The sequence below is a fragment of the Siphateles boraxobius genome, unplaced genomic scaffold (genome assembly GCF_051911475.1).
Source record: "Siphateles boraxobius isolate OS27281-9 unplaced genomic scaffold, OSU_SipBor_1 12, whole genome shotgun sequence".
Classification (NCBI taxonomy): Eukaryota; Metazoa; Chordata; class Actinopteri; order Cypriniformes; family Leuciscidae; genus Siphateles; species Siphateles boraxobius.
In genome coordinates this window covers 2,433,871-2,459,530 of record NW_027508722.1, presented here as the reverse complement: position 1 = coordinate 2,459,530, position 25,660 = coordinate 2,433,871, and the positions used below count along the sequence as shown (strand labels likewise).

Genomic DNA, 25,660 nt, shown 5'->3' with positions numbered 1-25,660 from the left:
GTAATCCATTTTTAATTATTATTATTATTATGTAAACTAACAGGAACTGTGCATTTACGTAAAAAGTGAAGACAAAAACTCTTATGGTAAATTTGAACTGTTTTACATGTTAGCAAATTCTTTTGAATTTGTACAATCTCATTTGTATGGTTTTGTAAGATCTGCTTAGGGTTAGGTTTGGGATAGACCTTCATGCTTTTTATAAAAAAGTAAATACAATTTTAAAAATTTATACAAAATGGCCAACTTAAAAACGTAAAATAGTCATGTTTTCTCATGAGATTGGCTTGGAAAGCACACATTTTTCCTTTTTCAATTCTTCTTTTTAAAATGTGTAATTCCTGCAAATGTTTTTCTGTCTCTGTAATGGCTTCTTTACTTGTATTGACAATAACAGAAACACAATAGACTGTCATATTACAAGGCTTGTGCAAGATCATGAGAAAAGTATTACATAACATACTTCTGGAAATGGAGCTTATTGCACCCATGTGTAACAGTGTGAAAATTATTCAGTGGAAATAAACCTCAAGTGCATCAAGGAATTCACTGAAAATAATCCTCAAATTCAGTCTTACATGTTCATCTGCAACATCCAAATGTTTATCTGAGTCAAGCAATTCCCATGTTCTCCTGCACTTGAACGTTTAGAGCATTACTAATGAATAAAGTCAAGTCACCTTTATTTATCTAGCGCTTTATACAAAACAGATTGTTTCAAAGCAGTTTTACAGTGATATGACAATGATTCAATGATGTAAACAGAATTAATTTCGGCTGTACAGCAGCTCTAAAAGAAAATAGTGTCATTGCTCAGCTGAGGTCAGTTCAGTGTTGATTCAGTTCTGTTGTAAAGATAATCAATTTATAAACTAGAGTTTCATCTATAAAGCAACTCAGTTCAGTTCTCATCCAATAAAGTCATTGCAGTCAATTCAATAATATTGTTGAACATTTAGTACAGACCACAGCTCTGTTTCACATCCCAATGAGATGCTGTGATGTCTAAGGCCAGACATTTCAGACCCAAGTCGTGGTGTTACAAGGACCATTTAAACATCTCTTCAGATAGAATATAGAAATGAAAGACCAGTGAATTTTTTGTATTTCATTAATTTTCTTTCATTAATGGCGAATAGATGACTAGCAGTTCCTGTGTGGTTTGATGCTTTTCAATTCGACTTATGCTTCCAAAATGACACAAGCCATTGCTGATTCTAGGCCGTTGTTGAATATCTAAATTTGAAAATAATTTAGCACAAACAGTGCTAAAGCCTTAAAACAAAAGTTAAAATTGAAATATTTTGTAGTCAGGTCTGGTTGAATCTGCCCCATTCTAACTGAATGTCTTTGTCGTTCAGGAATGTGATCACTGCAGAGAGACCTTAACGCTTCACTTTGTTGACAACATATTTGTAAATGATTATCATTATGAATTTGGGAAGATGGTTGATGCATGTTGCACTCCTAAATGGAATTTATTAGCGACTCAAACACACAGAGTAGCAATGTTAAAGGTGGGGTATGTGATTCTCTTTTTTGTCAATTTTTTCAAAATAACTTGAAATCCTATTCCTAACCCATTTACAGCCACTGAGTTACTGAAATGAAAATTAAGCAATTTAATCATCTGTGGAAGGGGCAAAACTCGAAAAACTCCAGCCAATCATTTCCAAGACCACCTGGAATCATTGGACAGTAAGTTCGTCAATCAAACAGTCGTACCATCCTCCCTCCCCCCAGCGCGCGACCCCCTTTGTGCGCATACTCAAAGCTCGTGACGCATGCGCATCTCGTCAATAATGCCGGTTCCATGATTAGTAGTAAATCGTCATTACAATCTGAGTTTTCGCTCGTGCATGATTGCGCGTCCATGTTCTTCGAATGGGTGGAGTCAGAGCCAGCGTTGGAGGAAAGAAGGTAGGACTATTTGAATTGTGTATTTTCAAAATCTGCCGGTCGTTTTCCAAATCACATACTCCGCCTTTAATCAACACTTAAAATGAACACAGTGCTGTGCTTTACTCTGAAATATGCAGCGCGCAATACTATATAATTATATAATTACATCACAACTTTTGCGATTTGATGATCGCACTAAGCAATATCACATTCTCACAACAATGCATTGTCAAAATTCATTAAAAAAAGGTTTCTTGGGCAACTGGCGCGTAACAGCTTTTCAACGCCGATTTTAACTCGCATTTTACGCTTTGAACCCTAGCTAGGCTAAGTGTGTCCTGCAGATGGCGCCACGATTAGAAAAAGTATCATTTTGCAGTTGTTTATGGCTATTTCACGATTTCAATCATCATAAAGCAACCAGTTCTAGTTTAAGTACAGTAATAAATAAAAACAAAAACATGAAAAAAAACATTTAAACATTGTATACATTTTAAAATATTGCTGATTACTTACAGTACAAAGCACTAAATGGTTTAGCTCCCCAGTACTTGAGCAAGCTCTTAACGCATTATAGTCCTTCACGTCTATTGCGATCTCAAAGTTCTGGCCAGTTGATAATACCTAGAATATCAAAATCGACTACTGGCGGTAGATCCTTTTCCTATTTAGCACAAAATTTTGGAACAATCTTCCTAACATGGTCTGGGAAGCAGACACAGTCTGTCAGTTCAAAGCTAGACTAAAAACACATCTCTTTGGCTTAGCATACACATAACACATTATAGACTTCTATAATTCATAGAAGGCTGCATAGTTTAGATCAGCTGGAACTGGGAACACTTCCCATAAATCCTGATCTACTTTGTACATCATAAGAAGGATGGCGTCTACGCTAATGTTAGTCTCTCTGTTTATCCCGAGGTTTACCGCACTCTGCCGGATCCAGGCCGTATCCAGATCTGAGGAAGGACCATCGCATGGACACGACGAGATTGCATCCCTGAAGTGTCAGCCTCATCAACACTGTGAAGGCCTCATGGACACCTCAACAAACTCATCTCCATACCGGCGTGATGACTCCGACCCCCAACCAGATGAACTGGATAAATATTGTGAAAGTTCTGATCCAATCTGACTTCTGACCTATAATGCTGCCTAAATCATAATCATACACTGTTTGTTCATTGGCCAAAGGAGGACTGCCCCCCCTTTTTTTAAAGAAAGGTAAACTGAACAAATTTGATATAAGCAATCGTTGGATTTAATCAGCCCGATTTACTGTAATGTTTTTTTTCCTCATTGTTTGTCAGAACAAAAGTGGATGTTACTTCCGGTGAAAATTCTTATGTTGGTCACACTTCCAAAAAGTATAATCTGTGATTGTGAATGCCAGTATCCACACCGACTGACAGCAGTACATTCTCCTCAAAACATTGGATTCATCCGCGCTGTGCCGTGCCGAGGCACAACCCACGTAAAGTTGATAATTCCGTGAAAAACTGCAATTTGCAGATTTCGAACAGAGATGGCGACAAAGAGGAAAAACAACGGCTTTAACAAAGATGAATAAATACTGTAACAAATGTATTGCTCATTGTTATAGTTTATGTTATTAAATACATTAGCTAATATTAACTACTGAACCTTTTTGTAAAGTGTTATCAAAAAATATATATACTGTATATGTTTTGGTACAATTTCAATCGTACAAATTCATATGAAATCACCGACTAGTGAAATAGTTATTTTCCCATGCGATTGAGTCAACGCTCACACATTCACCAGTGATGTCACTAGGTTAAAGGAAACAGAGAATGCTTTGCAATATAATAACATTTCTAAAAACAATCAGTTTTTTTTTCTAGAAAATGTATCTCTAACTTCACATTGTGCAAATGAATGTAGACGTTTTAATATCAAAACCATACAATATTTAAAACAAGCAAAATGTTCAAACATGAAATCACTAAATATATAAATGTCGTACACACCTAAAAAAAATCATTTTACAGTACAAAATTAAATTCCATCAAGGCCTTATTTCTCTCACACACACAGTCTGGTTTCATAGGCCCCTTCCTCAGAGGTTTTGATGGCAGACTTTGGTGAGCCAGATGTAGTTGACGGTCCCTGATTATAACCATTGAGCTCATTGTCAACCAACGCGCTGCCTTTAGTGACTAGGATTTTACCTTTTCTGACTGGTCTGTCAGGTAAAGCTGGGCTGCTCTCATCTGTACATTCTTCATTTTTAGCATCATGTTTAAGCAGATGAGAATATACTAGAGTATCATCTATGTACTCATAAGTGTGAGCATCTTCCTCCTCCTCCTGTGTTTTGGGGACACCATGGAGGCCTGGAAGGAACGCATGCTGATTGGGATTGTAGACGGACACTGGGGGAGCCTTATTCCTCTTCTTTTTCCTGTGCAATATTAAGTTGCTTTGTTAAGAATCAAATATTACAGAATAATACTTGTTAGGATTTCAAAAACAAAGCACAGATCCCAATCGGAACCAAACCAGTGCAGAAAAATTCTCTGGAGACCTAATATCAATAATTATCCCAAAAAACAAAACAAACAAAAAAAAACACATGCCAAAGTTTGAAGAGAGCTTGGCTTAATATATCACTTTCACTTAAATGGCTATAACTCATAAATGGAATGAGATAATTTCACCAAACTTGGTGCACACGTGTATGGGCTCATTTACATGTAATATGAACAAAATTGCAGCTTTTGGCCATTTGGTGGTGCTATAACTGAAAAAAAATGGAAATGGATATAACTATGCAACAGTTGTCCAGACTTTCTTAACAATTGGCATTCAGTGTCTTTGTCCAAGGTGCCATCATTGTCTATGAGGACACTGACTTTAAAAATATGGCTACCAATCAGCCAATCAACAATCAGAAGCTATTAGACAAGGTTAACAGAGGTCGATCAAAATAAAACTCAGTGGACCCGTTTTGACTCATGGCCACCAAAGATAGTGAGAATTTTAAAAGAAATTACCATCAAATAGGCGCCAAAGTTCACACATTTTACATGTGTGAACCTTGTATGCTGATTGTATTTTATGAGATATTTCACACATACGCATCATTTAAATAATTTGTTGGATCTCAATCTGAAAAACTTTACCTCAAGAAAAAAAATACTTTTGTATTTTACAAAATACACAAATTACAAAGTTTTTTTTGTCCAACCTCAATAAAACTAGTTTAGTACATATCTCGAGACTCCCCAGATTAATAACTATTAAAAAATTGTTTAACTGTAGTATTCAGATGGCTATAGTAGTCATTTCAAAATGGATGTGACCCATACAGTTTACCCTGAAGCTGATTATTCCTACAAAACCTCAAACCTTCATGAAATTAAGGGACATGCGACATAGGATTCTTAATAAGCATGTAAACTTTTATAGAGGTCAGGATGGTGCTATAAATTACCTGAAAATTGTATTTTTTCATCTCTTATTTAGGTGATTGGCTTGTTTAATAACACTTAACATATTTTTTTTCAAATGCGCCTAAAGGCCTTAGAGTGCTGAACCATTGTAAATGCTGCTTTTAACTATATTTAAAATATGTTTTTGGAAGACTCACCTGAGAACAATCCAAATCACCATGGCTGTTATGATCATTAACGCGATGACCACGATACTCAGGATGATGACCAGAAGCTTGTCTGAAAACTTGTCTGAAAACATGACAATACGTTTCACTTCATCTTTTCAAGTTTTTCCCCTATTGATAGGCAATATTATATGGACATTCTAGTGGGAATCTAGTGGACAGAAGAAAGTAAGGCTCTCTCACTTGTGTTGTTCTGCAGTGTGATCTCCATCATTGCCCTGAAAGGTACTGTTGGGAACTTGCAGTTAGTCATGTTAAGGTAAAAACTTCCTGGGACCAGGATATCATTAATATTCTCATCCTTTTTAGTACTGTACACCACCGTTTGAGAGGGAATGGTCCACACTGCAATGTTTGTGTGCCCTCCCTTACACTTGGGCTGGCTGACATTCGTGAACTTCAGTTTGCTCTCAAGCTGTGGATCAATGTTAACGATCCAGGACACAGTGCTGGAGGGTTTCATCCCGGACGGCCAGACTGGGGTCGCCAACACGGTAGGGTTATCCTTTTTCGGTGCAACAGTGAATATATAGTGCTCTGTATGAGAATAATAAAACAGCAAAACTCAATAACTGTTTTGATTTTTCATATCAAGTTACTCACAATGAATTTATTTGAGCAGGTACACTACAGTTGAAAGGTTTGGGGTTGGTTAGATTTTTTTTTATGTGTTCGAAAGAAATCTTTTTTTAATTAATTAAGGCTGCATTTATCAGATCAAAAATACACACAAAAAAGTAATATTGTGTAATATTATTACAATTTTAAAGAACTGTTTTTTTTTTACTGTAATATATTTGAAAATGTATTTTATTCCTGTGAACAAAGCTGAATTTTCAGCATCATATAAAAACAATTGTAACGGTAAAAACCTTTGAATGGTATTGTCAATTTAAAACTCAAAATCTTGATTCACAGACAGTTTCTACGCCATTTTTGTTCTACTAAATCATGCACTTGCAATATATTTTCCTCAAGAGACAAAGCAGCGTCCATTTGCAGTAAAGTATAATGAATGTATAATGAAATCCTTTACCTGATATGTCTTGTGTAAATGAATAATTTAAAATGGGTTTAGCTGCCAATTTCTGGCCACTGAAACTTGTAACGGAGGCAGTTACTGCAATACTGGATTCACGGATCTGGATTGTCTCAATGGTTCCCTTTGGACAAAACTGCCCAACAGTGATGCCAGTTTTAATATGGGACACATTTAGGAGGAGGATGCTATAGTATTTGTCCTCAGGCAGACAGTGATGCAGACCGCCTGTAGGGGACTGTAGCTCCACTGCACTGTTCGGTGGGCCGTGAAGGTGCCATGTGATCGTCTTCAAAACTCCTGAGATACACTGTAGCTCGTAATCGAAGGTTATAGGGAATGGAGTGGATGCACAGTTTCTCCATTCTTTACATTCTGTTGATAAAGAAACAAAGTAAATGATGAATAGAGGAATGTTTAATTGTTATGAGCCAAGAACTAAAAGAGCATTAAGGCCGATTCACACCAAGTATGATAACTTTAAATAATTTGATTTTATTCTTCTTGTGCCACTGCCGTTTGAAGGAAAGTTGAAATTTAGCACACACTGATTGGGCAGGGTCTAAAAACTACCTAGACCATTTTATGTTCTGCCTGAGTCAAACTCTATAGTACCACCATCTGCTCAAGATTCACATGTTTATGTTTATCATTATTATTCTTAGGCCTTTGGGTCTTGTAACATATTTAGATTTTGATTTTGCACAGTAGAGTTAACCCATTAGTTTGTGTCCTCCCCATTATTTTGGTAGCCATCTTGGATTTCTATCAAAAACACCACCACTAAATTTGTTCATCACCACCAATTAATCACCACAATAAGCCACAACATGTTTGTAGGGGTCTTCTCTATCATGTTCTGAAGGTACCTGAGAAGTTTAGGGAATACCTACTAACAATATTTTGCCCCAAAATCATGTACCTGACCTGCTTAAATAATAGAAGTTATTGTAAATATAGATTTAACTGGTGTTTTTTTTTTGTTCTAGTAGTGACTGGGAGCATTTTACACGTTGAAATAAAGCTCAAAACATTTAGGATATAGTCTTATTTAAGGCACAGAGGGGTGGATCATTACACACAGTTGAGTACCTATGGTCTGGTTGACTGTCCACTCTAGTTCTTCCTTGTTACAGTCAAAGATATCAAGGTCATAACGGTTCCCTGAAGCTATGGTGACCGTGTCCATTATGACCGAATCCAGTTTCAACACACAGGCGGACTTGAGATTCTTTTTCATCACACGTATTTGTAGCGTTTGATTCTCAGGCAGATGTCCTATACACTGCCCTGCAACAGTGACAAGAAGAAAAATAGATGTCAAATAAACATTATATGATATTGTGATCAAAAGATGAAATAATTGTATTATTAGAACAGAGACTGTGATGTGTCGAAATCCAAATACCTATATCTAGAAGATTAAATGCAGGGCAGGGCAATTTAAATGCTGATACAGTATAACACAATTGTATTGAAAAGAAAACTTTTTTTTTTTTTTTTTTACAAAGCATTTTCTCAAAATTCACCAAAAGAAGAAAAAGAAATGGTGTATAACCACTGACAAAGCTTAGGAAAATTACAATCTAACAAACTAGGTAGGTAAACACTCCTGTTAACCGGCCGAAAGCGAACATCTCAATAACATCACAATATCCAAAAATATCGGTCAGTTTATTGGTCGATCACTAGAAATTATTTTATTAGCTCACTCTATTTGCATATAGACTTCCATGCAAGTTGTGTTCCGGTTATTTTGACCCGGAGAGGAGTTTCTATTTCCCGAAAATGCTAGTTAATGTTATCGCATTTGATTAAAATTTACTGATTTTGCTCTCACAGGGTTTAAAATAAATAATAAATAAGAGACCTCTTGGCAAAGTAACTGGTGTAGCTTCAGTGATTCAACAATAATCGGGAAAAGCATGATTTTCAAATCTACACAACATTTTTAAAGTGTACCTAAAGTATACTTGCAATGGTTCCACTTTAGCACAATCAAATATACTTAAAGGTGTACTGTTTTAGCGGCATCTAGTGGTGAGGTTGCGAATTGCAACCAACAGAAGTTACGGTGGCCGACAGGAAAAGATGTCGTCATCTGAGACAGCAGAGAGTAGCCAGTTAAACAATGAGGTTTCTTGACAAAGATAAAATAAGAAATTAGGTTTTCATAATTATTCAGTAAAACGATATGTTATTGTGAATATTATTGTTAATTATTCATTATTGTGTCAGTGTTTTATTCGCTGACTTTAGCTTGCTTTTGTGCATGAAGAGCAACAGTGACGAAAAGCGTTTGTTCGTTCAGGGCCACTGTAGAAACATGTTGGCGCATTTCAATGTAAGGGGATCCGCAGTGTATGTAGATAGAAATGGCTTATTCTAAGATAATAAAAACATAATGGTTCATTAAGTAAGATCTTTATAAATCACTGAAAACATAGTTATGTATATGACATTGCATTTCTGTCAACAGATCCTCCTAAATATTACACAATGCACCTTTAAGAACAAAATTAGTTTTTCCAATTTAGCAGACTTTAAGTATATCAGTTTAGTATGTAAATAAATATACTTATCTAGTACTTAGCTTAAAATAAATGTATTTCAAATACATTTTGATATATTTATTTTTCACCCTCTTTCAGAAGATGTTTAATAAATACCCCTACCATAGTATGTAACAGTGAAAACACAGAAAGAAGGAAATTTCCGTCAATGACGGGAAAGTGTTTTCTCACAAATAACGGATATTTCCATCAATGGCAAAGAGTTAAAAGATCTCTGAGTGATCGGTTAAAGGCCACCTGAAATCAAAATGTAATATTTTAGCTTTTATTATGAATATGTTAGCCTTAAGGATTTGAATAAACTGGTGTTTTCAAAAACAATTACAAAATTTGCATTTAGGAGATATAAGCATTCAAAACTTACAGTCTTTCACTTCCGCTAAAATGGATCACAGATTTTTATGACATCACTGTGGACTTCAGCTTCTCAACATCTTCTGTCCAATCAAATGCTCTCTAGAATCTAAAGTGCCCCGACCCCTATGCTAAAAATACCACATGGCCAAATCGACCGGAGTTGACACGTGACAGAGCAATATGGGTTGGAGATGTGTATTCGGTTGCTTAAACGCTAAAGTGTTATTTCATTTTCCAACTGTAAGTTGGTTAAGTTTATCCAACCGAAATTGGTTAAGAATGAAATGACTAGAATGTGTCATCGGCACTCGGATTTGCTTCTATGGTGCTGTCAAATACGAATTTGCAGTCTGTGAGGTAAACTAAACGCTATTGGCTATTTGAAAAGGGGGAGGAGCCATTCAATATGTCCCATCATAGCTTCCTGTTGTAGTATGAAATTACATCAACGCAGACAAAGCTGCGCGTTCCAAGGCACTTCAATGGGCCTTTAAACAGGATTGAAATCTCTTAATCCACATGGACTGCCTTTACATATCAAAATGCATCAGATCATTACAAAACAATGCTAGACAGACTTATAAGCTTGTTTCCTCTTGGGGACCAAAAAAATGTTTGTTCCCTTTCAGTCAGTCACGTTTGACGTTAAGTGGATGTCACCGACGTAATTGGGATCACTTCAGGAAGCCCTATCATCTTCGAGTATATACAGAACATGCCAATGCACATTGGCGTGCGAGATTTGAATTTGCATTTTACGGAAGTAGATGCACGCACCTTTGTCTTTCACTTCGAAGCCGATCTTCCTGTTTGTCTCGGAGTACTACAGACTGCACGGCGGGCTTCTTGGAAGACCTTTTTTTTGGTCCAGTGTTGGTATGACGGTGCGATCAACGGTGGCCGCGAGCTATAAGCTCAAAAACTGCGGTTATCACAGCATTCTCCTGTGATGGTTTGGTGGGCGTTCCCCCTTGAGAGTGCACAGCAGGCTGCACTACTTCCCTAATGTTGCACCGCGGCCATTCATGGGTGCCTCAGCACTATTAAAAGAAAGAGTATTTTCCCTAAACAGCTCCACAGGTGTGACACTACGTCCTTTTCAGGATGTCATTCGCCTGTGTGTTTCTGGGTGCGGTCGTTCCCTGGCGCCAGCTGATGGCCACAATAGCAGCCTCTAGTGTTCATCACGATGCAGTCGAGGGTAAGTCGATGGGAAAGCACGACCTGGTCGTCAGGTTCCTGGGGGGAAGAATAAATCCTCTTCGCCCTCACTCGTTACCCTCTTGGGAATTGTCTCTGGTGCTTGTTTCTGTTGTAGTCAGAAGAGTTAAAAATTCTGTCTTGGAAGACAGTACTCCTGGTTGCATTGGCCTCTATTAAGAGGGTGAGGACCTGCATGCTTTTTGGGTCGACGAATCGTGCCTAGAATTCGGCACGGCCAACTCTCACGTTATCCTCACACCCCAGCCCGGATATGTGCCCAAGGTTCCTACCACTCCCTTCCGGGACCAGGTGGTGAACCTGCAAGGTATGCCCCTGGAGGAGCCAGACCCAGCCCTGGCTTTTCTCTGTCCCATTCGCACTCTGCACCTATACGTGGACAGAACGCAAAGCCTTAGGACCTCAGACCAGCTCTTCATCTGTTATGGAGGCCAGCAGAAGGGAAAGTCTGTCTCCAAGCAGAGTGGATACTGGATGCCATCGCATTGGCGTACCAGACCGAAGGCGTGCCTTGCCCGCTTGGGTTGAGAGCCCACTCTACTAGGAGTGTTGCCTCTTCCTGGGTGCTGGCACGTGGCGCCTCGCTGACGCATATCTGTAGAGCTGCGGGCTGGGCGACACCGAACAATTTCGCTAGATTCTATAGCCTACGGGTAGAGCCGGTTTCTTCCCGTGTTATAACACATTATAACACTCGTATGCATTGGTAGAACCTGTGCTAGGCTGGGTAGGGTACGCGATGCAAATATGCCAATGTGGATTGGCTTGATCCCAATTACATCGGTGATATTGACGTCCTTCAGGGAACGAGGGTTACATGCATATCTGAGATGGTCCCCATAACGTATAGTCCTGGAATACCAGGACTACACACACTTACACACATTTGAAAAAACTTTGCCTTCTGGGTGAATTTTTCATGCATGATTTTACTGATGTTGTACAATAAGTTGACCATGTCAAGGTCAAATAAACGGCTTTAACCCTTTTTGATCAGGATGAACATGTTTTAATATGACTTGCTATAACTGTAACTTTGACATGATTAAAAAAAAAGTTTAATCAGCAATGTATGCAATTAAACTAATAAAACAAACATCCATACTGCATGTAGAACATAACTGAAAATAAGTTAATTTGTTGTCTGCTGTTACTGTCTGCCCAGTGTTAAATTAATGCCTGATATCAGTGTTGATTCAGCACTGAATCAGTGACTGCTTCTTAATTGTTTCCCCACCCAAATCAAACAAGTGAAACAGCAAGGTTGACTAAAAGCAGCTTCAACTGCACCTCATGTCATGTGAGCCCCGAGGCTCTTTAAAGAAATGAAAGCGCTCTTCCCATATCCCACATCCATGAGTCATGACCTCAAACTGCTTGGGTTTTCCATAATGACACAACAGATGGCTCAATCTTAACCTTGTGTAATCAAGGTGAATCAATAGTGATAAAAAAAATCAATCAATAACAATAAAAACGTATCTTGAAAACTATCATAATGCAAAGGCTTAAGTAAAATATAATGGCTTATATTTCTTTTCATTTTGGGGTAAAATAATAGCCTATCTGTTTACATTAGATTCACCCTACTACACAGTAAATTATTTCTGTTATTTTCACAGTAATATTACTGTATTCTCAACAATTCCCAACTGTAGAATCTGAAGAATATGTTGAATCTGTAGATTATGTTAACTGCAGATATAGTAGTCTTCACAGCATTATTATTGTATTCTTAACAGTTTCCTACTGTATAAGCTATATACAGTGTAACTGTAGATTTTCAACGCATTCTGGGAAAGTATCAGTATTACAGTACTAAAATGACTGTGGAAAAACCAGAAACCTCCTCACGCAACAGCCCTGTGACAGACTCATCATGAAGATTAAAAGCAGACTTTCATATATCTGAGCAAGCATTCATTTTCTGGTCTTTTCCTCCCGCAGCGTCGTGAAGATGAATTTCCTAGGAGTACGTTAAATCGGTAGGAATAATTTAAAACACATGTAATCCTCTTATTTGAAACAAATGTTATTTGCAAGGTATACATACATTTAAGTTAATAAATATCTGTAAGAACATCGGTGCATGTGCTCATTTCTCATTAAAGCCGTGCTAACTAGCCTTTTCCTCCTACAGTGGCACTAACAGACCGGCAGGACCATCGTGAGACAGACGGGAAGAGTCGTCACAATAAAGAAGACCTTTTTCTTTATAGCATGTGGTTTTAAACGGTTAAGACGATATACAGTATATTCGCTGGTTATTGTTGTATACTACTACTTAAGTACTTTTAACTCTTCAAACTTTTATTTTTATATTTCCAACATTTATTTTCTACTGGCACAGTGACTTTACTGGTATTGCTATAATTGTATTTTGTAAATTGATTAAATATGGCAAATATGCTGGGAAATCTGTATATTCTATTGAATTTCAGCTATGAAATGTAAAATATTAAAAACTGAATAAAGCTGTTGATGTGAAGCAATAACTGGTGTTATTGAATATATAACAGTTAATAAAGTTAATAAAATAATAATAATAACAACAACAGTATAATGCTAAACTTTATTTTACATAGACCTGTGCATAGTCATTTTAATACTGGGAAAAAATACAGAAGCTTGCTGGCTATTTGTTACAACTTGCCATTAAGTTATTTTTGATATTTTTCCGTAATTTTTTTTTTTTACAGTGTGTAGTGATAGAGAACACCCTGCTAAAGAGGTGGTTACTCTATTATTCACCAAACTACAGTTATACTCATAAGTTCACATACCCCTTGCAGAATATGCATTAAGAGTGTAAAACTTTTTGTATTGGATTATCGGGGTAAATTGTACTTATATTATCTTCAGGGAAACATGTAAATGTCATATGTAGCTTCTAAAGGGCAGAATGAAAAATATGAAAATACATATCTTTAACAAAATAAAGCCCTATTCGGAAGGGACTGTTTTTCTGCATTACAGAAGGTCATCTGCTGTGCTTGCGTATGACGTATGTCTTTTAATTTATTATTTGTTGATAACAAATTTAAATTTATTATAAAAACCTGGGTGAAGTCAGCAAAAGTGGGATACCAGCTAAAAAAAATTTGCGATAATGGTGGGGGGTCTTGAAATGTTGTAATAATAATTAAGTACTTAATTTGAATATCAACATTTTATTGTTCAAATGAAAATCATGTGGGCATGGTTACTACTCAAGTGCTGGAATGTCTAAGAAAGCACGTTCCCTTTCAGTCGGTCATGTTTGACGACACGTCAGACGACCGACGAATAGGAATCTCGCTAGAGAGGCCAAATCTACAATCTGCTTGGCATGCGATAATTGCATCAGCTGCTTTGCCTCGTAACACGGGTATATAATGAGCAGCAGGTTCATCGCATCTTCAGCTTATCGCTTCGGAGCTGAGCGATTCATGTCTGCTCACTCTACAAGAAAGTGTACTTTGTACGAGTCAGCTTTCTGGAAGAAGCTCTTTCTACTGGATCGGTGTTGGTGTGACGGCACTGCAGCGGGGCCGATTTCATTTTGTTAATTGGTGGGGTCCCCATGCCTCTCCCTCAATCTAATCCTCCCCAGAGGGTTACTTCAGACAGTAGTGTGGGTGATTTGAGGATCAAGGTGAGCGCGCTTCCTTCGGGGAACCAACCCCCTAGGAACCCTCACCTCTCATTCCCAGTGGAACGTGCAGGACCGTCTCAAGGCAGAGTACCAACCGTATCCTTTGGAGCTCCCCCCGATGACCAGATGTTGATCGCTGCGTCGGAGGATGAGCCTGACCCCTTTGGGGATGATGATTCAGCGGCGCTGCTTCTTTCGGCAACGGTAGCATTGCCCGAGTCAGATCTAGAGATGATGGCTATGCTTTCCTGAGCCACCGAGAGGATCGGGTTCGTAAGGAATCCTCCACCAAGTCCTGAGCCCTCGAGGTTGGACGATTGGTTTCTCAGCATGACTCGCGGTGGTTCTCAGCATCCCACCCAGGTACCTTTCTTTCCGGAGAGGCATGAGGAGCTCACTAAGTTGTGGACGGCACCTTTTTACTGCCATAAATCAACGTAGTTTCTCTTCCTTCCTCAACCTTGATGGATGAGCGGCTAAGGGTTACACACAGATTTCCCCTGTGGAACGGGCCGTTGCTATGTAGCTGTGCCCCAACTCCACCCCGCGGGGAAAGCCATGTCTCCCTTCCCGGGCCTGTAAACACTCGTCAGAACTAACCAACCACGCTTATCAGGCCTATGGGAAGCCGCCTCCGCCGTACACGCTATGGCGTTGTTGAAGGTCCATCAGACAAAGGCACTAAAGGACCTGCACGAGGGTGGTTACGATCCAGAAGTTCGGCACAAACTTTGCACCGCAATGGACCTCGTGCTTCGAGCGACTAAGGTTACGGCGCAGTCTCTGGGTCATGTGATGTCCAGGCTTGTGGTCCAGGAATGCCATTTCTGGCTGTGTCTGGCTGACATGAGAGATCCCGACAATTTCTAGTTTCTTAATTACCCAGTGTCCCAGACCAGGAAGACAGCTGCTGTTTCCACCTGACCGCCTGCCGTAGCATCCCAGTCTGTTCATTGCTGAGGGCGCCCGCCTTCATCTGCCCCCACTCCCGTGCTGCAGCAGCAGCCTCCATCCAAGGGCCAGAATCTGGCTGATCAAGTCTCGAGATCAGTTATGCGAACACAGGGACCTGGTGCTCGCACGCCTCAGCCAGTTGGGGCTGAGCTCAGGTACTTCACACAAGGAGAAGTGTTTGGGATAACACATCAGCAATCACACACATTCACATTCAGACAGTGTTAGATTTCCCAGAGGACCGTTGAGTTTGCCGAAAAACAGTAGGTAATTTGTGCTGGAATTTTAACAGAGGACTTGGCAGATTCGGACGGGATTAAAATAGCAAAGTACATTTGTGAAACATGAATTTCTCTAACGTCCCCATGGAAAACTAGTCCTGTCTGAATAGGGCTTAAGAACACGTACAACCCCAGCTCTTGAAGCATCATGTTGCCATCTGGAGCAACAGTGAATGATTTCACCTTTTTTCAATAGTTGTGTATGAATCCTTCAATTGTGAAAAGTGTGAAAAGATGGATCTCAAAATCATACAGTCACTGCTGGAAAGGTTTCAAATATGCAGAAGATGCTGGAAAACAGAAGAATGTGCAGGATATGGAAGATTTTTTTGAAGAGCATTGGGCAGTTTAACTGTTCAGGACAAATAAGGGAATCGTGGATAACCATTACAAACAAATAACCAGTCACTGATCGCTTAAAATTCAATTATATTATGGATCTTACTGTAATAACGCTCCTGTATGAGAACTGAACTGAGCTGGACGATGACAGTCTTTTTTGCAGAACTGATTTATAGATGAAATGAACTAATTTAATAACTGATGATCTAAATCAGCACTGAACTGACTTCAGCTGAACAACAGCCGAAATGCATCATTTTCACTGTGAAACTGCTTTGAAACTATCTGCATTGTATAAAGCGATATATAAATAAAGGTTACTTGACTTGATCATCCAGGTAATGACACACAGTATCAAGAATCCGGAATATGTAAACTTTTGAACTGGTTAACTTCAGTTATTATTTTGTAATGTGGTCGTGGACTATATATAAACAACTGTTATGTAAAACAACTTAATCTGGACAGTACTACATAAAAAATAACATGCAATTTTAATGATCCCTTTTTTTTTTTTACATAATTTATTAACATCTTGTATTAAAAATGTTACATACCCTTTGTTCTTGCGATGGCAGAGATTTGAAAGTGCACCATTAGGCCTTGCGATGGAGGACGTGGCAAGGGCATGTTGCAGTTCTTTATGTAGAGATAAAAGTCGCCAGTCTCCACCATTGGCTGGCTCCCATTCAGCGGTTTTACCACACTGTTCTTGCCAGGCCAAAAGTAGTTCATTGTAGGGATGTTATCAGGTTTGAGGCATGTTGGAACCGTGTGGCTCAGAATGCGCACATCTGTGTAGTACGTCTGGGGCACTTTGAAATACCAAATTGTCTTTATATTTTCAGGAAAAGTGTTTGGGGTAAAGAAATCCTGGGTTGAACTCCTCTCTGGGAGAACAACATGGATTTTAACCAGTGCTGTAAAATAAAGAAAGTTCAACAATTCACATATGACAACTTTGTTTAGACAATTTGTGCTTAAATATATAAGCTTTACCATTGCGCTTACCATCAATGGCAGATCCCTCCAATACGCCGATAGCTTTCATGTCCACAGGTTGACCTCCAGACACTTCCAAAGAAAGTTTGCCAACTTTACGCACATCGACTTGTCTAATAGTTCCATTCCGACAAAACCTCCCAATAGTGACCTTCTCCGCTGTGAGCATGTAAACGTGCTTGTCTGGGCATCCGTCTGTCGGCTGAATCTGCCGTAAACCAGTCCTACTGAAACTCAAATGAAGTGTCGCTCTATCTGGAGGCTTCAGATTCCAGGTGAAGGTCCGATTGAACTTTTGAAAGGCATGGTGTTTTTTGGGTTCAATGTCTGATATCACTGTTGAACAAATGTGTTATGTCAGAGAAAGACCCCGTAGATTTATTAAGTTGACAATAAGAGCACATGTTTAATTTAACCCTCTGGTGCTCCTCATTCAGGGGAGAATTCACACTCATTCTCCTCCCAGTCAAAAGTAGCCGAACACCTCAAATTAGTGATTTCCGGTTCATGAACAAATCGTTCTTTTGAACCGGTTCTTTTTAGTGAACTGGTCGAAGCAGTTCACCAAATCAGACTGAATCGTTCTAAACAGTTTGTTTCTTGAGTCAGCACTGATCCACACATAACTAACTCACTCACTTTCAGATGTGCTGACAGTTCCTCTGACTCGAAATAAACCTATACCCCGAAGTATACGTTGCACCAGTAACTCCAACAGTTCACTGAACAGAGAGTGAGAGAACGGATGTGCTCTGTGCTGAGAGAACGGATGAGCACGAACTGCTGATACTGAGCCTGTGTGTACTACCGAACGGTAACAGTACACTGATACAGCGGTTATAATCAAGAATTGGTTGCATCAGTTATCAGTTTTCGAATCACACTAAACCAAGAACCGTTTCTTTCGGACACGTTCGACATGCTGAGAACCGATGAGATGGAGATACTGAGTATGCATGTCTTTTTTTTTCAGGGGGACTTAATGTAGTTTCCTACTGTAAGTATTTAGAAACATCAGAAAGTGTAAAAAAATACACATTACATATTGGATGTATATTACATGTTGGAAATAAGTTTATGAATATGTTTATGACATAATGTTTGTCTTATCATGTATTATTTTAAAGATTGGAAACGCAATGAATGGTTTGTAAAATTGCATGGTATTTTAAGGAACAGCTTATTTAATTTCTAAATAAGTTGCAGGGCTGCCAACTTTTGAGTTTAGCTTGGCGTGAGACTACTCCAACGGGGGGGGTGGGGGGGGGGTTGGTCTGCACACGCAAGGTCTCTCGCTCGCTTACCTCTGCCGTGCGCGCGGTTTGGAGCACAATATCTTTACTCTAGATTACGGGATATTTAACTAATTTGCGGTATAACTAGTCGATCGCGAGTGGCTCAACAGGTAGATATCTTTCAGGCATTTTACCTACCGGGTTGACACTTAAGCGTGAGAAATCGGGGGTGTGGCGTGAGAGCGTGAGAATTGGGTCAATTGCGTGTGTCTCACGCTCAATGCGTGAGAGTTGGCAGCCCTGAAGTTGATATAAAGCTAAAAAAATGTGGAAACAAATTTTTGCCGAGGTTTTAAGGGGTACGTTCTGGAAACATGCTTCACCTTTTTAGTTTTGTCGACAACATATTCAAGTTGCGGCAGTTCCCAGCTCAGCAATTCTCGTGTCCAGAGTTGGTTGCACCTGTTTTTGAATCACCCGTACACTGAACCGAGTTTCTTTCGGACATGTTCCAGAACCGATGAGCTGGAGATACTGAGGACTTCCATCACTACCTCTAATGTAATTTTTCCCCCCAGTCAAATCAATGCAATATATTTTTGTTCAATTATATTTTTATTTAATATTTAGTATCTTGAGAGAATCGTATGGGACTAACTAAGTAGAGGTTATCTAATATATTGGACAATATATGATTTTTTAAATATCGGATTCAGCTGATAATTTTTTCTGTAAAGCAGGACTTTTATTTTAATGGCGGTCCAAACTTTTATTTTGACATTGCTGAGAACCCCATAACCTGAGATGCCGTTTACATTACACCGTTTTCAATTAAAAACTGTAAACTTTTTATGTATTTTGGCCATTCATTTACAAAACGCCGTTTTGGGGGCATGACAACGCAAACTTTTGAAAACGGGTTTCAAATGTGAATGTGTCAAATTGTTCACGTCATGAGCATGCCTATTAGGTGGACTGTGCCATTTCTTTACAAAGTGACATCGTCAACTACAGGCCAGGCATGAAAAACAGTGTTTTAGTCGAGTTTAGTTTTTGCAGAGTATGAACAGGGAATGTTTTGACAACATTGTCGTCTGTACACAAAATTAAAAAAAACGTTTCGGTTTGTTGTACATCATTGTCGTGTAAACATACCCTGAGAACACAGCGCTCTCCGTCTTCATTAGTTTAATGCCCTGAGTCCGAAATCGAATACTTCCATACTAAAGCCAAAATAGTAGCATGTCCGAATACATAGTAGAGGGGAAAAATGCATAGGCGAAAAGTACCCGGATGACCAACTACTTCCAGCGAGACTCTGAAGTACGCACATGATGGACACTTTACCCATGAGGTCCGGTGTGAGGAAGTGTTGGGTCCCACTGAAGTGTTGGGTCCCAGCTTAGGACCCAAGCAATCCAAATGGTTCAAAGCACGTTTTATGGGTAATCGCTTTAGTGTCTGTTTACAAATCAGACAAAATCACTTTTTTATAGAAGACGTTTGAACTACGTTATAACGAGTCATTCATCTTCGTCTTTTAACTTATATGTTGCATATAGTATATAACCGAAGCTATAGATTGTAAATTTAAACATTTCTCGTTCTTAGTGTTTTTTAGTTAGCTTACATAGTAGCATAGCATGCAGCTATCCGATTGGCTTGCTAGCTGAGCTTTACTTGAGCTTATACTGCCTTAACATTATTTTTATTGAAATAATCAGCGCAATACGTTGTACAGATTTTGTTATTAAAAGAACCATGTAGTTATCGCGAGAACAGATTTAGATCAGGCATACTACTGGCATACTAATGGGGTCCTAAGCTGGGACCCATCACTTCAGTGGGACCCAACACTTCACCACACCGGGACAGGATTTATAAATGGCACTGAAGCGAATTGAATTCATACTATCCATTTTCATACTATATAGAACATACTTTTTTAACGGTCACGAAGTACATTCAAATTCAAATGTAGTGCCAGTATGTGATTTCGGATGCAGTGCCGGTCTCTGTTTATTATAGATAGCTGTTAAACAAAGAAAGTAAACTCTATACAAAAAAGCATTTGCTGTTATATTATTAGTAATAGAATGTCAAACATTATAATACTTTTTCATTTGTGGTCAGCATTACACAAATATGCATAATTTAAACAAATCTTTGAATACATGTTTTGTAGGGATGCACCGATACCACTTTTTAAGGGTCGAGTACGAGTACCGATAATTTTTTCCTGGTACTCGCCGATGCCGATACCGATGCCTGTTGTACTGGGGGGGTTCTCGTTTTATGTGGCAATTTTCTAAGAACAACACAATGAGATTAATGAACATATCAGCATCTTAATTTTCAACAACTTAAATAAACTTAAAAAAATAAATCATTTTTATTGTGCTTATCACAAATTTAAGCCCACATTTCACAGTGTCCAATAACCTCCAAAGGGCAAAACCAAGGACATAATGAATGTAATTTTTACCTGCCTGTCACAAAGTTGTCAAAGTGCTAAAGAAATCACAGACAACAAGACAATCAAATTTGTCATAAAGTGCCAAAGAAATCACAGAACAAATGTTTAACATAACACTGAGTAACAATGTAATCACAGCCGAAAGTGTAAAGTGAAATATTAGAGTGTACTATTAAATCTAGCAACACTATAACTGCAGGAAGAGTGTTCATAAGAATTAAGAAATATAAGCTATATATATAAGTTCAGGATATGCGTGAAGTATCGGTCTTTGGTATCGGGGTATTTTTACGAGTACGAGTACATGAGCTTGGTATCGGGCCCGATACCGATACTGGTATCGGTGCATCCCTAATGTTTTGTGTTAATGACCAGTGAAATATGATTGTCTAAATTGACAGCTCTCACCATTTGGCTTATCTCTGATGATCTTCACGGTGAACACGTTCTCTGGCTGTGAACAGCTGAAGTTCAAACGCGTGTCACTTTTGAGGACCACAGAAGACTGGCACCGCTGGCTTATACAAACCTGGCACTGTGTGTTTATGCCAGCAGTGGCACTCGTGTTAATGTGGATGCTTGTGCCCTTTTCAACAGCAATGTTGAGCTCTGAACCACCTAAAACAAAAAGACAGTTTTCTTAAACAAACATAAAGATTGTAGGTACAGTACCAGTCAAAGGTTTGGACACGTTGAGAGTTTCTTAATGTTTCTGAAAGAAGTCTCCTCTGGACTGTGGACTCCAAGGCTGTATTTATTTGATCAAAAATGTAATTTATTCCTGTGATCAAATCTGAATTTTCAGCTTCATTACTCTAGTCTTCAGTGTCTGATCAAAAAAAACATTTCACCTACCCACTAATGTAAAGAGTAGATTTAAATTTCGAATGTCTAATCAGGGATTTAGATATTTGGGAATCTTTATAACCCCTCAATCATCACAGTTGTTTAAAGCAAATTATGGGAAATTATTGGATGAAATCAAGAAAGATTTAGCAAGATGGGAAAAACCATTAGAATGAATGTTCTACCTAGACTACTCTTTCTTTTTCAATCATTACCTATACATGTCCCCATGCCCACGTTCACTACATTAAACAAATGGCTCTCAAAATTTATTTGGCAAAACAAATGTCCGAGAATTAAATTGAAATCTCTTATGTGCCCTAAAGAGCTTGGTGGGCTTAATATACCAAATTTAAAAAAATACTACTGGGGTGCACGACTTAGATCAATGGTCACTTGGGTTTGTCGGGATGAAGAGGCAATCTGGTACAAGATGGAACAAGGGGACTGTCAAAATATATTTCTTGATACTCTTCCATTCGTCAACCAAGACACATGGTCTAAAAATAAAATTAACAATGAATGGGTTCAGGCTACCACCTGGTCTAAAACTAAAAAGACACTGACTCTTCCCGGTTCACTATGTAGAGCTATTCGAATAAACCATAATACTGAGTTTCTCCCAGCACCCGGATTAAATAACTGGACGGAAAAAGGGTTGATTCTGTTGGGTCAAATGTTTGAGAACGGAGCTCTATTGTCTTTCCGGCAGCTACAACATATGTATGACCTCCCAAACCAGGACTTGTTCAAATATTTACAACTGAGACACTATTTACATAAACATAAGGACTGGCAAACTTTACAAAAGCCACCTTCTGACATTGAGAAATTTTTCATATCAGTAACAAAAGGGACAATAACTACTAAATATATCTCTCACTTTTACAAAATATTACAAAGAGAAGCTAACGAGGATACAAAAGTTATAAAGGAGAAATGGGAACTAGAAATGAATATAATAATTACGGATGAGGAATGGGAACAAATGTTTCAAGAGGGGCATAAAATATCAAGTAGTCGAATGCTGAGAGAATTTGAGTGGAAAATCAAAGTATCTAATATCTAAGTCCAGTGGGACTTCAGACAAATGTTGGAGGGGCTGTGGTCTTGTGGGAGATCACACTCATATATTTTGGGATTGTCCAAAATTATTGAACTATTGGAAAGACATACAAGATGAAATTGATAAATGTTTTGAGTATTAAGATTCCACTGGACCCATCCTTTATTATTCTGGGAATTTTTGAGAACAAAATTAGGACTAATTATCATTTTCATCTCTTGAAAATCCTGCTTGTACTTGAAAAAAAAAATGATTACAGTCTCCTGGCTGAGATCGCAGCCCCCCACAATTTCCCAATGGAAAAACAAGGTGAAGGAAGTGTACTATATGGAACAAATTACAGCGAGATTGCAGATGAAAACGGATATATTTATGGACCAGTGGTCCCCCATCCAAATGTATATTCCATGATACCTATGTACTGTGAAGCTTATGCTGGCTATATATCTATTTTCTTTTCTCTGTGGACGATATACAGGCTTCAGGGGAGTGATGGACATGTATTTTGTATGGGACGTATCCATGTATATTGTACCATCCAGGGTATCGCATTTGTGTGTTGTGAATTGCACTTTTTTGCTTTCAATAAAAAACAAGTAAAAAAAAAACATTTCTGAATATAATAAATGTTGAAAATAATTGTGCTGCTTCACTTTGTTATTTTTGTGTGTTTTTTGTGGAAACCATGATACACTTCCATTCAAAGGTTTGGGGCAAGTAATATATAAAAATAATAATAATATACTTTTATTCAGCAAAAAAAAGAAAGAGTAAAAACATTGATATTGTCACAAAAGAATTATATTTCAAATAAATGCTGTTATTTTTACCTTTCTATTCATCAAAGAATCCAGACAAAAACGTATCATGGTTTTCACAAAAATATTAAGCATGCAAAAATGGTTTTCAAAATTGAAAAACTATAATTAACAATTGAGCACCACTAATAATTGATAATAAATGAGCACAAAATCAGCGTTTTACTATGATTTCTGAAGGATCATGTGACACTGAAGACTGGAGTGATGATGCTGAAAATACAGCTTTGATCACAGGAATAAATTACATTTAACTATATCACATAGAAATCATTTCACAATATAACTGTTTTTAATCAAATAAATGCAGCCTTGGTGAGTAAAAGAGACTTCTTTCAAAAACATTTAAAAATCATAATGTTTCCAAACTTTCCCGACCAGTAGTGTGTAACAAGAAAAAAACATACTATATATTTTAGATGCTGCACTTTAACCATCACCACTTTAACCTTTAGCTTTTTTTCACATAGTGAGTGTGACACAATTCTTTATAAAAGCACAAAAAACATGCAGCTTCTCATATTAAGTTATAAATAATGTTGTTTACACTTCTGTTTTTACACTTTTTTTCAAAGTAAAATACTTTTTTCTTAAAATATTTTATTGGCATTTATGGTTCCATGAATGAAGAAGCTTTAACATGTACACAATCTTTCTATTGTACAAAAGGTTATATGTGGGAAAGGTTCTTTATCATTAGATTTTTTTTCTTTGTGTGAAGAACAAGGTTATTTTAAGAACTGTACACTGATATACAAAAAAGTATATATATATATATATATAGGCTATGTATAAAGTTTCAGATGTGCACCCCAAAACAACAAGAGTTTTGTATTGGCTGTAATGTTTTGTATGAAAAGAGATTTAAACATCAAGTTAAGTTTGTCATTAGCCAATATAAATCCTTACAATCAAAAAATCCAACAACCTGCACTCAGTCTTGCTTTCTTAGAAGATTACGATATGGGTAAAAGAAAAACACATTGTTAACCCATATATTTATTTATTTTTTTAAGTGAAAAGGCATATTAATAAATACGATTAAACCCGATATACAGGGGCATCAAATGGATAGTAGTGTAGCCTATACTAGCTGTGAATGTTAGACTGAGTGTAAATGAATATTGAATATGTTACCTGTGACCTCCGGGAATGACGTCTGGCAAAAAAACAAAAGAAGCGAAAAGCGCGTGAACCGCCAAAATCGCATGACTTTTTATGATAGACAATAAACTCCTAGGAGTGGTCTAGAAATGTAAGAGTGCGCCACTGACCGCAAACATTAAAGTTTTCACTGCTCCTACGAGACAATAAAGCGGCTTCCTGGTTTGCGACAGACTTCCAGGTAAGGTTCGTCATCCAGGAGAATCCCTGAAACTGGTCAGGCTACAGTACCTGTTCAAACCGCACGACGGCTGCCGTTCCCAACTTCCCATGCAGAAGCAGGAGCTGGCGGGAGAACCAGCAATGACATCAGAGTTATCTGGTGAACAATACTCATAACTGTCATTTTGATTTTAAATGATTTTATATATAATATTTTTAATAATTGTATTTTATATATATATATATATATATATAATTGTATTTTATATATATATATATATCGTTCATTGTTGTATTATTTTATTGATAACCAGGTTAGAAGATTATAGAATAAAAGAATTATATAGAAAATAGTGATAAAAAAACATTTTTGTATCAAAAGAGCTAAAATTCCAATGGAGCAAAAAGTAAATAAAAAAACAAAGACACTCTCTTGACAAGATTTACCTCTTTAGTATTGTACTTTATCAATTAGTGGACAGAAATGGATTATATATGTGTGTGTGTGTGTGTGTGTGTGTGTGTGTGTGTGTGTGTGTGTGTGTGTGTGTGTGTGTGTGTGTGTGTCATTTTAAAACAAAACAGCAACAAAACTGTTGTCCTCTATAGAAGGCGCTGTGTGACATTATCAGTTTATCCATTTTCACAATATCCATTACAATAAATCAAATTCTGATTATGTAAGGATTCGTGGAGATAAGAGACTATTGAGTGTCACAGCACGACTCGAGTTGAAGTATGGTTATGGTTCTGATTAAGTAAGGGAATTATGTTTTTATCAATTGCTCCAATGGCTTTATTTCATTTTAATCATGTGTGGGATTACAAATTTAAGAATCAGTTTAGGATCTAGCCGATCTAGTGATCCTATGTCCTGATATAACATCGCATGAAAAAAATAAGGTGAAGTATATTGTATTTAGCATGTAAGGCAATGGTCTG

The 25,660-nt window shown here is 37.8% G+C and overlaps 1 protein-coding gene across 3 annotated transcripts; it reads right to left on the bottom strand.

Moving 5' to 3' along the window:
* Positions 1 to 666: 666 nt before the first annotated feature.
* Positions 667 to 24,841, bottom strand: cdcp1a (CUB domain containing protein 1a). Of its 3 annotated transcripts, XM_077205860.1 has the most exons (10): positions 24,667 to 24,841; positions 24,530 to 24,551; positions 21,071 to 21,280; positions 16,961 to 17,287; positions 16,507 to 16,869; positions 7,680 to 7,877; positions 6,585 to 6,962; positions 5,732 to 6,085; positions 5,519 to 5,612; positions 667 to 4,330 (listed from the first exon to the last, which is right to left on the bottom strand). In XM_077205860.1, the coding sequence occupies exons 1-10, from the start codon at positions 24,673 to 24,675 to the stop codon at positions 3,952 to 3,954; spliced, it is 2,334 nt and encodes a 777-aa protein (XP_077061975.1). In that variant the 5' UTR covers positions 24,676 to 24,841; the 3' UTR covers positions 667 to 3,951. The 3 variants fall into 3 exon arrangements, with proteins under 3 accessions (XP_077061975.1, XP_077061960.1, XP_077061967.1); XM_077205845.1 differs by having other exon boundaries at positions 16,949 to 17,287; positions 24,530 to 24,717; XM_077205852.1 differs by having other exon boundaries at positions 24,530 to 24,717.
* Between the last annotated feature and the right edge of the window lie 819 nt (positions 24,842 to 25,660).

Coding starts and splice junctions, on each gene's coding strand:
- cdcp1a (XM_077205845.1), bottom strand. CDS start 24,602: ATGCGATTTTGGCGGTTCACGCGCTTTTCGCTTCTTTTGTTTTTTTGC. Junction 16,870..16,948: donor CATTGATGGTAAGCGCAATG/GTAAAGCTTATA, acceptor TTTATTTTACAG/CACTGGTTAAAATCCATGTT. Junction 6,086..6,584: donor ATTTACACAAGACATATCAG/GTAAAGGATTTC, acceptor ATTCTCATACAG/AGCACTATATATTCACTGTT.